Source organism: Canis aureus, chromosome 23, assembly GCF_053574225.1.
Source record: "Canis aureus isolate CA01 chromosome 23, VMU_Caureus_v.1.0, whole genome shotgun sequence".
In the NCBI taxonomy this organism is placed as follows: domain Eukaryota; kingdom Metazoa; phylum Chordata; class Mammalia; order Carnivora; family Canidae; genus Canis; species Canis aureus.
The window spans coordinates 22,259,781-22,275,322 of NC_135633.1; the positions used below are offsets into that span (position 1 = coordinate 22,259,781).

Below are 15,542 nucleotides of genomic sequence, written 5' to 3' on the forward strand. Positions count from 1 at the left end.
GGTAGCTCTATTTCTAACTTTCTGAGGAGCCTCCATGCTGTTTTCCAGTCACTGTATCAGCTAGCATTCCCACCAGCAGTGTAAGAGGATTTCCCCTTTCTCCACATCCTTGCCAATATTTGTTGTTTCTTGGCTTGTTAATTTTGGCCATTCTGATTGGTGTGAAGCAATATTTCATTGTGGCTTTGGTTTGTATTTCCCTGATGCCAAGTGATATTGAGCATTTTTTTCTTGTGTCTGTTGGTTATTTGTATGTCTTCTATGGAGCAGCGTCTATTCATATCTTCTGCCCATTTCTTGACTGGACTATTTGTTCTTTGGGTATTGAATTTGATAAGTTCTTTATAGATTTTGGATACTTACCCTTTATCTGATAAGACACCAAATCAAATGTTTTAAGACAAAATACATCAATTGTTTACATCTTTGGTATGAGGAGGAAGATGCAAAGAAAGGTGTTTTTTTCCCCCTCTATCTGTAATGTATTTTTTAAAAGATTTTATTTATTTATTCATGAGACACATGCAGAGACAAAGGCAGAGGGAGAAGCAGGCTCCATGCAGGGAGCCCGACGTGGGATGTGGGACACGATTCCGGGACTCCAGGATCGTGCCCTGGGCTGAAGGCAGACGCTCAACCATTGAGCCACCCAGGCGTGCCCTTCATGTATGATTTTTATCTACTTTTTACATACATCTTATATGTTTTTATTTATTTTTACTCGCCCCTTTTAAAAAGTATCAAAATCGGTAGTCTTGTTTAATGTAATCAAAATACTGTTAATGTACAGAAAAGATAGGTAGAGAGAATAAAGATACACTGATTGTAAGAATGAAAGAATGTGAAAGATAAATGGAAGATAAAATTTGACAAATTTATTTATATTTTCCAAGAGATTAAAAAGTAGCGATATTACCAAAACCTCCCAGAAAGTAGTAAGCAAGAAAGAAGGGATTTGCACTGTGGGTCAGGGTGGGGGAGGGGGGAAAAGCTCCCCACAATGTGAAAATGTTTTCCCCAATGTGAAAAGCTTCAATTATAGTCTACATGCTGAATTTCACAAAATTTTAGTTACTGTAATGATAAGTCAAGGACTTTCATAACCACCTACCCTCTGATTCTCAAATAAGAACTAGAACACTGGATGGAAAGCATAGCTATTGTCTGATAACATTCATATTCCAATCACCTAAGCAAGTTCCAAGAGGTGGACATTATAACAGGGGAAAAGATACCTAGAACATACAGGGAAACGTCAAGGGCAGCAATTCAGAAGCAGAGAGGACAATGGTTCTTTTACTAGACAGCTCTGAGGTGCCCCCTCCCCACCCTGACCCACAGTGCAAATCCCTTCTTTCTTGCTTACTACTTTCTGGGAGGTTTTGACAATATCGCTACTTTTTAATCTCTTGGAAAATATAAATAAATTTGTCAAATTTTATCTTCCTATATTTTTTTCTTCCTATATTTATTACTGTCACCATCCAACATGGGGTTTTGAGTACTTTCTCTCACTTTGTATCCCACTAATGGCATATTCCCTTCCTTGAGCTTCTGCTCTTGACATTCAATCATACATTAAGCCATTGTTGTTGGGATCAACCTTTGTCATAGTCTCTTTGAGTTCATTAGGCTCATCTTCAGAAATCTGAGTCGATCCATCTCATCCACTTAACGAAGATCTGTGGTACTAAAATGTCACTAGATGTGGCTAAACACCATTTTCAGAGCTATTAAGGATAGAATGTCACAGGTGACCTGATCTGGCCCAAAAGCTGTGACCAATGCCCCTAGACAATTTCTGCCCTTAGAATCTTGGTATCTGTTGTGGTTTTCTTTTCAGTGAGAGAGGAGAATGGTTTATTCTGGAAATCTGTTGTCCACCACTTAAGCTTCAACGTATTTATTTTCACTTAAAGGCTAGTAAAGAAAAAATATCCATTGTCCCATGGACACATAACATTTTCTTTAATAATTATATATTTCAGAATAAGATAATGAATATATATATATATATATATATATATATATATATATATATATTCTGCCTTCTGTGTGGGAAGCCAGACTAATAAAGAAGATCTTTCACATTATTTTCATTATACCTGAAAACTTGTAGAATTTACCTTTTACATCTAACTGGAAGATGAGTGACAGTATACAATGTATGATAGAGCAGTTAGCATGAGGTAGGCCTACACCTTAAATTAATCCTCTTTTTTCAAGAGATAATCCATCATAAAATATGCCAGCTACTTAATGAAATACTTTAATTACATGGGCTCAGTGGAAACCAGCCCAGATCATAATGAAATTCACAACACTAGTAGGGTAAGCCTTATTTCTTCTATTCATTGGTTTTAGCATCATAGAAAAAACAAAAACATTTTCAGGGCATAACCATCCTGCACCTGCCTCCTGCTTTACAGACTTCTTATTTCTGTCCTTCTATAGATCTGCTTCTCACCCACTCATGCTGCCTACATCCTCATTAGTCACAGCAGAGGAGTAGTTGCAGTAGAGGTGGGGGGAAAGTAGAGGTAAATCATGAGTCAGTCAGGGTCTGGGCAAGAAATAAAAGGTACACACAATTGTGACTCTGGGGAGAATTTCATGAAGTTGCCATTAACTGAGCTGTGGTTGGGTTAAGGAAACAAAAAATGGATGTTGAAAAAAAATAGTGATGTTTGGTACCTGAAGACCAATATAATGACTTGACAACTCCCTTGTCCTGAAGGAGAGAGAATATTTTAAAAATGTTCTTGGGAGGCACCTGGGTGGCTCTGGTGGTTACACTTATGACTTTTGATTTCAGCTTGGGTCAAGATCTCAGGTCATGAGATCAAGCCCCATGTCAGGCTGCACACTCAGTCTGGAACTACTAAAGATTCTCTCTCTCTCTCTCTCTCTCTCTCTCTCTCTCTCTCTCCCCCTCTGCCAGTGCCCACCACTCTGCTCATGCTCTCTCTCTGTCTAAAGTAAAAAACAAAACAAAAGAAAAAAACCCTTTAAAAATGTTCATGAGTAAAACATACATGCTGTAGCTGTTGCAGATGAGCTGCCTAGCAAGTCTTTTGGGAGATAGGAGAAGAATAAATAACCCAAACTCTTGCACTCAAACCTCCCATCAGTGATTACCATTGGCACAATCTAATCAGATCCTAGAAAACAAAGAAGCTCAGGTTACACAGTTTATGAACTCCAGACCTCTAAGGTACGGAACAGTGCAGTAAGGGCAGACAGCAGATCCAAAGAAGTGAATGGAGCAAAAGATAAATCCTCTGTGCATCCATTTCTCTCTCTATTTCTCATTCTCTCTTTTCTCCCTCTCTTTTCTACCAATCTATCTGTATCTTCTGGCTCCTGTTTATCCACGTCTGGTCATCTTGCCCTATTCTATCCAGAGCCCCATTATAGGCTGGTAGGTTATGCTCATCTGAAGTGTTTTCTATTCCTGCCTCTGCATGCACATTATTGGAATGAACTTGTTCATACAGATAGACTTTGGTCCCAAGTTACAGCTACCAATGAACAGTCATGATCTATAACTCAAATATCACTCACTTGTTCTATGGTTGTGTGTGCGTGTATTATTTTATTCATTTTTATTTTAGGGGAGAGACATAAATCATAAGCTCTAGTTTCTAATCCATTTGATTGATTTGGTAGAAAACCCTTCCTTCCCACATATATTCAGCTCTTATGAATATTTTGGAGCTACTGTGAATTTTTGTTGTTGTTGTTTTCAGATGCTTTTACCATGTGAAAAAGATCTCTCAAAGGCTTTCACTTTCCCCTTCATATTTGAAATTCTACTACTATCCATTCCAAAAGAAACCAAAGTTTGTGTATATCATGGAGAAGGTCACTGGTGCCTTGTTTTCTTTTCTAAGCTCAAACGAAATACCTTTTGGAAGCCTGTCCTAAGTTCTTTAGTCCTAAGTGCATATACCATAGGGTTGAGGGAAGGGGGGATGATATTGTGCAGCACATTGAGTAGAACTGGAATCAAAGGAGCCTTAGGTTCTGCCAGGTGAGTTACTGAAACAACTACAACAGCTGTGTAGAAGAAGAGGATAAGGATCAGATGGGAGCTACAAGTGCTCAAAGCTTTGGATGCAGCTTCAGCCGAGTTCAACTTAAGCACAGAGCGCAGAATCAAAGTATATGACAATATTATAAGACCTAGGTCACTTCCCATTCCAAGCCATGCCAGAATCAATTGGCAGATGCTGTTTGGCCTCCTGTCATCACAAGCCAGGCTGGTGACCCCAAGGTTTGAGCACAGACAATGCTCAATCTCATTCCTGGAGCAATAATTACGCTGGGCTGCAAGAACAGGCACTGGAATAACAAACAAGCCATTTCTAAGTACCATGAACACAGTAGCTTTTAAGATTAAGCCATTGGTGACAATTGAGGGGTATCGAAGAGGATGACAAATTGCTATATATCTATCAAGAGCCATGCAGAGGAAGGTACCAGATTCCATGCCAAGAAAACAGTGAATGGCATAAATCTGAGCAAAACACTCAGGGAGGCTGATGATCTTGGCATCAAACCAGAAGATGGCCAGAATCTTGGGCATGATGGTGGTGGCCAGGCCAATGTCCACCACAGAGAGAATACCTAGGAAATAGTACATAGGCTGCTGAAGCGCAGGGTCTTGGCAGATGGTGACGACGATGAGGGTGTTAGCACCAATTGCTGAGACATAGAGCATTGCCAATGGTAAGGAAAGCCAATGCTGCCAGCTGTGAATACCTGGGAATCCCAACAGGATGAACTCAGAGACCTGCAATTTGGAGCTATTAGAGCCTTTCAGAAATGCAGACATCTTTTCCTAAGAGAAAAAAAAAATGATTTTCAAAGTTACTTTCTTTGATCAGAATTATCATCAAACATTATTTTTAACCTGTCGCTACAAAATACAATTTTGTGCTGTAATAAAATGAATTATGCAGTCCATTCCTTACAGCAACTTAAAATAAATTGCAATGACTTCTGGGGCTTTTTCAGCAGAAGTTAAACTTTCGAGGAGCAATTATCAGTCTCGACCAATCAGAGAAGATTCAGCATTTATCTCAAATCTCTATTTGCACTGTCATCAGCCAGCTCAATTTGAGACCATCACATAAATATTATTTTTGTTATTGTTTTCTAAAATTTCATCATTTCCTCAGAAATTTTGTGGAATTAATGTGTTTGTTTTCTTCATATTTGTCTTAATCTTGCTTCAGACTTTTAATAACTAACAATAAGGAGATTTTTTTAAATGCAGAATTATGGGAGATTATATTTTGTAGCTGTACCATCCCTAGTTACTTTAGATGTCCACTAATGTTTTATATAGCCTCCAAAAATTTTTTTTAAGATTTTATTTATTTATTCATGAGAGACACACAGAGAGAGGCAGAGACATAGGCAAGGGAGAAGCAAGCTCCTCACAGGGAGCCTGATGCAGGACTTGATCCCTGGACTGGCATCATGCCCTGAACCAAAGGCAGACGCTCAACTACTGAGCCACCCAGGCATCCCTAGCCTCCAAAAATGTTTAGATTGATAGATATTTAGATATATATTTAGGTAGATAGATATTTAGAAATGCAAACATACACATGGTGCATATTGGAAAAAGAATAACTTTTTTTCATGTCCTACTTTGTATGGACTTTTGAGAAAGTCTCAAAAAAAAATAGCTTGAAAAGTGAAGTGACCATGACCAAATTTGTTGATTTGAGGAGTCACGTAAAAGAGAAAACTATTGAAATTTTTTTCTAGATTAGTCTTAGAGAATCTAAAAAGGCTTGTAAATATAGGATTTAGGCAAAGGTAATAAGATGATTTTGATTTTACTTAATAAACAAGAATTATTTGTCCATACTGCTGAAGACTTTGCCACTGTAACTTCAGATTCATATTTAAAAGTAGACTCACCGGGGCAGCCCAGGTGGCTCAGCTGTTTAGCGCTGCCTTCGGCCCAGGACATGACCCTGGAGACCTGAGATCAAGTCCCACATCAGGCTCCCTGCATGGAGCCTGCTTCTCCCCCTGCTTGTGTCTCTGCTTCTCTTTCTCTCTGTATCTCCTATGAATAAAACAAACAAACAAAAAACTAGACTCATCTTTCATTGCATTGTTGTTTCTCATGTACTTTTTATTCTGTTTAGGAGCCCACCACCCAAGCCTGAGACTAACAAACCATGTTTCCTTTTGGCAAACCACTGCTTCCTTGTCCTGTTGCCTTCTCCCCTTTACTTCAGTCAGAAGCCCTCCCCTTGAGCCCTGCTTCTGCAGCCTTACCTGTTCTCATTTGCCTTTCCCCATGCTTCTTTCCTTTGTCAGCAATTCCATCATCGTATTCTCTTGTTTAAAATGACCCAAGACCTCACACTTTCTTTTAAGTAAAATTTAAATTCCTTTATAACACATAAAATAGTTACAGATTTATTCCTTTTTTAAAAGGTTTTATTTAAATTCCAGGTAGTTGGGATGCCTGGGTGGCTCAGCAGTTTAGCATCTGCCTTCAGCCCAGGGTGTGATCCTGGGGTCCTGGGATCAAGTCCCACATCGAGCTCCTTGCATGGAGCCTGCTTCTCCCTCTGCCTGTGTCTCTGCCTCTCTCTGTGTGTCTCTCATGAATGAATAAATAAAATATTTAAAATAAATAAATAAATTCTAGTTAGTTAACATATAATGTAACACTGGCTCCAAGAGTAGAATTTAGTGATTCATCCCTTTCATATAACACCCAGGAATTATTCTTGATATAATTACTTATAAATATAGGAAAACATATCTGAAAGAAATTAAAATTCTCTCATGTTTCACCAACAAAAGATGATTCCTGTTTGCAATTAGAAGCATTTTTTTCCAGAAATTTCTTGCTATCTTTATGTTTGGATAAGCATGTACTGCCTAATCATGGGGCAAATCATCCTTTTTTCATGGTAATGTAATTTTATTAACACTAAAATCTTCTAAATATATTGGCAGTAAATTTTTTTTTAATTTATGTCTTATTGGTGTTCAATTTACCAACATACAGAATAACCCCCAGTGCCCGTCACCCAATCACTCCCACCCCCCGCCCTCCTCCCCTTCTACCACCCCTAGTTCGTTTCCCAGAGTTAGCAGTCTTTACATTCTGTCTCCCTTTCTGATATTTCCCACACATTTCTTCTCCCTTCCCTTATATTCCCTTTCACTATTATTTATATTCCCCACATGAATGAGAACATATAATGTTTGTCCTTCTCCGACTGACTTACTTCACTCAGCATAATACCCTCCAGTTCCATCCACGTTGAAGCAAATGGTGGGTATTTGTCATTTCTAATAGCTGAGTAATATTCCATTGTATACATAGACCACATCTTCTTTATCCACTCATCTTTTGGCAGTAAATTGTAACAAAACAGACACAAAGAATCTTGGAGATGATATTAGTTTGACTTTGGAATTATAGGTCAGAATTTTGAAGACTTCAGCTCCCTCTCTCCATCCTAAGAGCTTGAAAGTGTGTGACACACTTGACTGTATGAGGCCTGGTATTTTTGCCAAATACTCATATATTATTACACATCTTCCTATAAAAGACACAGCCTTGTAACTTTGATGTTTTCCCCTGATTGATACTAGTTCAATACAGCTAAGAAAAGTAGCATATTTGAGGTCACAGGAAAAAATAGTTGTTTAAGTATTTTTTTATAAGTTAGAGATTACCAGTACATGAGTGTGATCTTGCTATGGAAAACAGTTCATGTATTCGTCCTAAAGTTAATCTAGCAGCTGTTTGATAAACAAGTCACTTCTAGAGTGCCGTATAACCTTATATTCTCTAATTCTAGCCCTAACCATCTTGAGAGGTTTTTCCAAGCCTCTATTTCCTGCTAGGGTAGAGGAAAGAGTCCATTTCTTGTGGAGGATATTGCCAAAACAACATAAAGAAAGGTTAAGGGTGAGCCATTGGATGCTCTGGGATTTAGCCAATGTGAGATGCCAAAATTTTAGTACTTAACTGTGGTTATGAGCAGAGACTCAGTCTGAGGTCCTGGCAATGACAGTGGTTTCCTTCCTGGAAAAAAGACACAACTTTCTGAGTAAAGAGCTTTCACATGAGATGAGGATGTGTTCTCAGGTGACCCATGGCACCAAAACTATGAGCTTCTGAAATTTATGGGGAGTAGTAAACAGCTCAGTGATCTAAGCATAATAGACTTCCCTTGGAGACATGAAAAGAGAACAGCTCGTAGACAAAGAAGAAATCCTAAGATACTAAATCCCAAAAGGTTAGAGGAGATTAATTCAGAGATATATTTCTTATCAGTGTAATCTGAAAGCTTACATAAACAGAAAAATACCTTCATTTATGAAACCAAAATGGCCCTATAAAAGTGGGCCACTTTATCAGTGTCTGAATTGTTCTTGAGTACAAACTTCAGGGCATTCTAAATTCTGTAGTTGTGAAGTAAAGCTTTTAAAAAAACTCTTAGGGGAGTATTTATTCACTATATATAGTGAATAATGTATATATATGTATATATATAGAGAGAGGTTAAATTGATCATTTCTATAACTGAAGAATATTTTATTATTAAAGTTTTTTCTCTTAAAAATTCTTTTCTTTCTCTTTTTTTGAGTATAGTTGACAGAAAATGTTACATTAGTTTCAAGTATACAGCATGGTGATTCAACAACTCTACGTATTGCGCTATGCTCACTACAAGTACACCTACTGTATGTCACCGTACAATGCTATTAAAATACCACTGACTCTATTCCTTATGCTGTACCTTCCGTCTCCATCCCTTACTCATTCTATAACTGGAGGCCTGTATCTCCCACTCCCTTTCACCTATTTCATCAAGGCTCCACACTCCTATCTTTTGGTAACCATCAGTTTGTTTTGTGTATTTCTAGGTCGCATTCTACTTTCGATTTGTTTATCATTTGCTTTCTTTTTCAGATTCCACATATAAATGAAATCATATGGTATTTGTTTTTACTTATCTTATTTGTTTTTCTTTATCTAATTTATTTATTTCATAGTACACTTTAGGTCCATCCATGTAGTCACAAGTGGCAAGATCTCATTTTCTTTATGGCTAATGTTATATATATATATATATATAACATATCTTCTTTACTTTTTTCATTTGTCTATTTTTGGATACTTAGTTGCTTCCTTATCTTGGCTATTGTAAATAATGCTGCAATAAACATAGGGGTGTATGTATCTTTTAGAATTAGTGTTTTCATTTTCTTTGGGTGAAAATCCAGGAGCAGAATTAGTGGATCATATGGTATTCCATTTTTTAAATAAATTTATTTTTTATTGGTATTCAATTTACCAACATACAGAATAACACCCAGTGCTCATCCCGTCAAGTGCCGACCTCAGTGCCCGTCACCCATTCACCCCCACCCCTGCCCTCCTCCCCTTCCACCACCCCTAGTTCGTTTCCCAGAGTTAGGAGTCTTTATGTTCTGTCTCCCTTTCTGATATTTCCCACACATTTCTTCTCCCTTCCCTTATATTCCCTTTCACTATTATTTATATTCCCCAAATGAATGGGAACATATAATGTTTGTCCTTCTCCGATTGACTTACTTCACTCAGCATAATACCCTCCAGTTCCATCCACGTCGAAGCAAATGGTGGGTATTTGTCGTCTCTAATGGCTGAGTAATATTCCATTGTATACATAGACCACATCTTCTTTATCCATTCATCTTTCGATGGACACCGAGGCTCCTTCCACAGTTTGGCTATTGTGGCCATTGCTGCTAGAAACATCGGGGTGCAGGTGTCCCAGTGTTTCATTGCATCTGTTTCTTTGGGGCAAATCCCCCACAGTGCAATTGCTGGGTCGTAGGGCAGGTATATTTTTAACTCTTTGAGGAACCTCCACACAGTTTTCCAGAGTGGCTGCACCAGTTCACATTCCCACCAACAGTGTAAGAGGGTTCCCTTTTCTCCGCATCCTTTCCAACATTTGTTGTTTCCTGCCTTGTTAATTTTCCCCATTCTCACTGGTGTGAGGTGGTATCTCATTGTGGTTTTGATTTGTATTTCCCTGATGGCAAGTGTAGCAGAGCATTTTCTCATATGCATGTTGGCCATGTCTATGTCTTCCTCTGTGAGATTTCTGTTCATGTCTTTTGCCCATTTCATGATTGGATTGTTTGCTTCTTTGGTGTTGAGTTTGATAAGTTCTTTATAGTTCTTGAAAACTAGCCCTTTATCTGATAGGTCATTTGCAAATATCTTCTCCCATTCTGTAGGTTGTCTTTCAGTTTTGTTGACTGTATCTTTTGCTGTGAAAAACATATCAGCAAGAGAAAAACCAAGAACCATATGATCCTCTCATTAGATGCAGAGAAAGCATTTGACAAAATACAGCATCCATTCCTGATCAAAACTCTTCAGAGTGTGGGGATAGAGGGAACATTCCTCAACATCTTAAAAGCCATCTACGAAAAGCCCACAGCAAATATCATTCTCAATGGGGAAGCACTGGGAGCCTTTCCCCTAAGATCAGGAACAAGACAGGGATGTCCACTCTCACCACTGCTATTCAACATAGTACTGGAAGTCCTAGCCTCAGCAATCAGACAACAAAAAGACATTAAAGGCATTCAAATTGGCAAAGAAGAAGTCAAACTCTCCCTCTTCGCTGATGACATGATACTCTACATAGAAAACCCAAAAGCCTCCACCCCAAGATTGCTAGAACTCACACAGCAATTCGGTAGCATGGCAGGATACAAAATCAATGCCCAGGAATCAATGGCATTTCTGTACAGTAACAATGAGACTAAAGAAAGAGAAATTAAGGAGTCAATCCCATTTACAATCGCACCCCAAAGCATAAGATACCTAGGAATAAACCTAACCAAAGAGGTAAAGGATCTATACCCTAAAAACTATAGAACACCTCTGAAAGAAATTGAGGAAGACACAAAGAGATGGAAAAATATTCCATGCTCATGGATTGGCAGAATTAATATTGTGAATATGTCAATGTTACCCAGGGTAATTTACAAGTTTAATGCAATCCCTATCAAAATACCATGGACTTTCTTCAGAGAGTTAGAACAAATTATGTTAAGATTTGTGTGGAATCAGAAAAGACCCCGAATAGCCAGCGGAATTTTAAAAACGAAAACCATAGCTGGGGGCATCACAATGCCAGATTTCAGGTTGTACTACAAAGCTGTGGTCATCAAGACAGTGTGGTACTGGCACAAAAACAGACACATGGATCAATGGAACAGAATAGAGAGTCCAGAAGTGGACCCTTAACTTTATGGTCAATTAATATTCCATAAAGGAGGAAAGACTATCCACTGGAAGAAAGACAATCTCCTCAATAAATGGTGCTGGGGAAATTGGACATCCACATGCAGAAGAATGAAACTAGACTACTCTCTTTCACCATACACAAAGATAAACTAAAAATGGATTAAAGATCTAAATGTGAGACAAGATTCCATCAAAATCCTAGAGGAGAACACAGGCTACACGCTTTTTGAACTCGGCCACAGTAACTTCTTGCAAGATACATCCACGAAGGCAAAAGAAACAAAAGCAAAAATGAACTATTGGTATTCTATTTTTAATTCTTCATGGAACCTCCATACTGTTTGCCACAGTGGCTACACCAATTTGCATTCCCACCAGCAGTGCATGAGTATTCCTTTTTCTCCACATTCTCACCAATGCTTGTTATTTTTTGTTTCTTGATTCTAGCCATTGTCATAGGGATATCTCATTGTAGTTTTGATTCCCTGATGATTAGTAATACCAAACATATTTTCATGTATTTTTTGGAAAATTGTATGACTCCTTTCTGAAATGTCTTTTCAGGTCCTCTGTCCATTTTTTAAGTAGTTTATTTGGGCCTTTATGGTCTTGAGTTGTAGGAAGTTCTTTATATGTTTTGAATTGTAGCCCATTATTGGATATATCATTTGCAAATATTTTCTTCTATTCAGTAGGTTCCACTTTGTTGATGATTTACTTCACTGTCCAGAAGATTCTTATTTTGGTTTATTACAGTTCATTTTTTTTTGCTTTTGTTTCCCTTGCCTTAGGAGACATATTTAGAATAATATTGCTATGGCTGATGTCAAAGAAATTACTGCTCATGTTCTTTTCTAGGTGCCTTATGGTTTGAAGGCTTCACATTTATATGACCAAAGAAGAATTCTAAGTTTCTGATCTATGTAGTTTGATGGTATGTAATGGTATTCACATATTTAAGGAAGATTGGATAAAGACCAGGTTATAGGGGAAGAGAATGAATTCAGATCAGGTCACAACAATCATGAGATACTTTTGAAGCATCCATGTAAAGCCTGCTTATTCAGCACACTAAAAAGTCATCCCAGAGAGCAAAATAGTATTTTTTAACCATTTTACATTCCCACTGGCAGTGTCTGAATATTCCAGTTTTCCCACATACTTGCCAACATGAGTATTATCTTTTTTTATTATAACTACTTTATTGAGAGGCACCTGGGTGACTCAGTAGTTGAGCATCTGCCTTTGACTCAGGTTATGATCCCGGGGTCCTGGGATTTTATCCCACATCAGGCTCCCTGCAGGGAGATTGCTTCTTCCTCTGCCTATGTTTCTGCCTTTCTCTGAGTCTCTTATGAATAATTAATAATAATAATAATAATAATAACAATTTTAGTGGATGTGAAATAGTATCTCATTGTGCCTTTGTTTCACATTTCCTTAAGGACTAATGTTGAGCATCTCTTCATGTGCTTATAATGGCTTATTTACATCTTCTTTGGAGAAATATCTATTCATAGCCTTTGCCCAGTTTTTAATCGGTTTATCTTTTTATGATTGTGTTCTAAAACTTCTGTATATATTCCATACTCAGTTCCCAGAATAGAAATCTGAAGGAAAAAAACTGGAATGACAAAATATTACTTGACAATTACTGTAATATAGAATATATTATGTAGGTTATTTTTTGGCATATGATCTTCACGATCTTCATAGTAGTCTCCAACAATCGAGTGTATTTCCATGGTGTCAGTTGTAATGTCTCCTCTTTCATATCTGTTTTTGTTAATTTGTGTCCTCTTTCTTTTTTTCTTAGTAAGTTTAGCTAGAAGTTTCCCAATATTGTTCATCTTTTCAAAAAACTAGGTCTCACTTTCATTCATGTTTCCACTGTTGTTATGGCCTTCACTTTATTTAGTTCCAGCTTGGTTTTGTGATTTCCACCTTCTGCTTTCTTTGGTTTCAATTTGTTTTTTTTTTTTCTTCTAGTTCCTTAAGGCATAAAGTGAAATTGTTTCTGAAATATTTCTTTTTTTCTTAATATCTTCAGCTACTACTATGAGTTTCCATGTAAGAACTGTTTTGCAACAGCCCTTATGTTTTTTGTTAGGATTCTTGTTTCATTTTTTTTCAATTTTTTTCTATACTAATGACTTTCTCTACCCTTTTTATTTTATTCCACTGTTTGGCCTCTAGTACAATGTTGGACAGAAGTGAAAACAGTTGACATCTTTGTCTTACTGTCATCTTCAGGACAAAATATTTTAATATTTCATCATTAAGTAGGAAATTAGATGTAAGTTTTCAGTGCATACTTTTATCAAGAGAACTTCCTTATCTTTTTATTTGTTTTTATTGAACTTCAATTTGCCAACATAAAGCATAACACGCAGTGCTCATCCCGCCAAGTACTCACCTCAGTGCCCAACACCCAGTCACCCCAACCTCCCGCCCACTTCCCCTTCAATACCCCTTGTATTTCCATTTCCCAGAGTTAGGTGTCTTTCATGTTTTGTCACCATCACTGATATTTTCACTCATTTTCTCTCCTGTCTCTTTATTCCCTTTCCCTAACTTTTATATTCTCCAAATGAATGAGACCATATTATGTTTGTCCTTTTCCTATAGACTTACTTCACTAAGCATAATACCCTTCAGGTCCCTCCACGTTGAAACAAATGGTGGGTATTTGTCATTTATAATGGCTGAGTAATATTCGATTGAATACTTAGACCACATCTTCTTTATTCATTCATCTTTTGATGGACACCGAGGCTCCTTCCACAGTTTGGCTATTGTGGACATTGCTGCTAGAAACATCGGGGTGCAGGTGTCCCGGCGTTTCACTGCATCTGTATCTTTATGGTAAATCCCCAGCACTGCAATTTCTGGGTCGAAGGGCAGATTTATTTTTAACTCTGAGGAACTTCCACACAGTTTTTCAGAGTGGCTATACGAGTTCAAATTCCAACCAGCAATGCAAGAGGGTTCCCCTTTCTCCACATCCTCTCCAAAATCTGTTGTTTCCTGTCTTGTTAATTTTCCCCATTCTCACTGGTGTGAGGTGGTATCTCGTTGTGGTTTTGATTTGTATTTCCCTGATGGCAAGTGATGCAGAGCATTTTCTCATGTGCTTGTTGGCCATGTCTATGTCTTCCTCTGTGAGATTTCTGTTCATGTCTTTTGCCCATTTCATGATTAGATTGTTTCTTTGCTGTTGAGTTTAATAAGTTCTTCACAGATCTTGGATACTAGCCCTTTATCTGATAGGTCATTTGCAAATATCTTCTCCCATTCTGAAGGTTGTCTTTTAGTTTTGTTGACTTTTCTTTTGCTGTGCAAAAGCTTCTTATCTTGATGAAGTCCCAGTAGTTCATTTTTTCTTTTGTTTCTTTTGCCTTCGTGGATGTATCTTGCAAGAAGTTACTGTGGCCGAGTTCAAAAAGGGTGTTACCTGTGTTCTCCTCTAGGATTTTGATGGAATCTTGTCTCACATTTAGACCTTACATCCATTTTGGTGTATCGTTGTGTATGATGTAAGAGAATGGCCCAGTTTTATTCTTCTGCATGTGGATGTCCAATTTTCCCAGCACCATTGATTGAAGAGACTGTCTTTTTTTCCAGTGGATAGTCTTTCCTGCTTTGTCGAATATTAGTTGACCATAAGTTGAGGGTCCACTTCTGGATTCTCTATTCTGTTCTGTTGATCTATGTGTCTGTTTTTTTTTTTTTTTTTTTTTTTTTTTTTGCCAGTACCACACTGTCTTGATGACCACAGCTTTGTAGTACAACCTGAAATCTGGCATAGTGATGCCCCCGGATATGGTTTTCTTTTTTAATATTCCGCTGGCTATTCGGGGTCTTTTCTGATTCCACACAAATCTTAACATAATTTGTTCTAACCCTCTGAAGAAAGTCCCTGGTATTTTGATAGGGATTGCATTAAACGTGTAAATTGCCCTGGGTAGCATGGACATGTTCACAATATTAATTCTTCCAATCCATGAACATGGAATATTTTTCCATCTCTTTGTGTCTTCCTCAATTTCTTTCAGAAGTATTCTGTAATTTTTAGGGTATAAATCCTTTACCCCTTTGGTTAGGTTTATTCCTAGATATCTTATGCTTTTGGGTACAATTGTAAATGGGAATGACTCCTTGGTTTCTTTTTCTTCAGTCTCATTGTTAGTGTATAGAAAAGCCACTGATTTCTGGGCATTGATTTTGTATCCCG

At 37.7% G+C, this 15,542-nt stretch overlaps 1 protein-coding gene across 2 annotated transcripts; it reads right to left on the bottom strand.

The window, feature by feature from the left end:
- Nucleotides 1-2,062: 2,062 nt before the first annotated feature.
- Nucleotides 2,063-8,443, bottom strand: OR56B1 (olfactory receptor family 56 subfamily B member 1). 2 transcript variants are annotated; one of them, XM_077867736.1, is made up of 4 exons: nt 8,364-8,443; nt 8,022-8,077; nt 5,938-6,088; nt 2,063-4,843 (listed from the first exon to the last, which is right to left on the bottom strand). In XM_077867736.1, exon 4 carries the CDS (start codon nt 4,835-4,837, stop codon nt 3,866-3,868), a length of 972 nt encoding a protein of 323 aa, XP_077723862.1. In that variant the 5' UTR covers nt 4,838-4,843; nt 5,938-6,088; nt 8,022-8,077; nt 8,364-8,443; the 3' UTR covers nt 2,063-3,865. The 2 variants fall into 2 exon arrangements, with proteins under 2 accessions (XP_077723862.1, XP_077723861.1); XM_077867735.1 differs by lacking the exon at nt 5,938-6,088 and having other exon boundaries at nt 8,021-8,077.
- Between the last annotated feature and the right edge of the window lie 7,099 nt (nt 8,444-15,542).

Bases quoted from the DNA above. Each gene is read 5' to 3' on its own strand.
- OR56B1 (XM_077867736.1), bottom strand. From the start codon at position 4,837: ATGTCTGCATTTCTGAAAGGCTCTAATAGCTCCAAATTGCAGGTCTCT.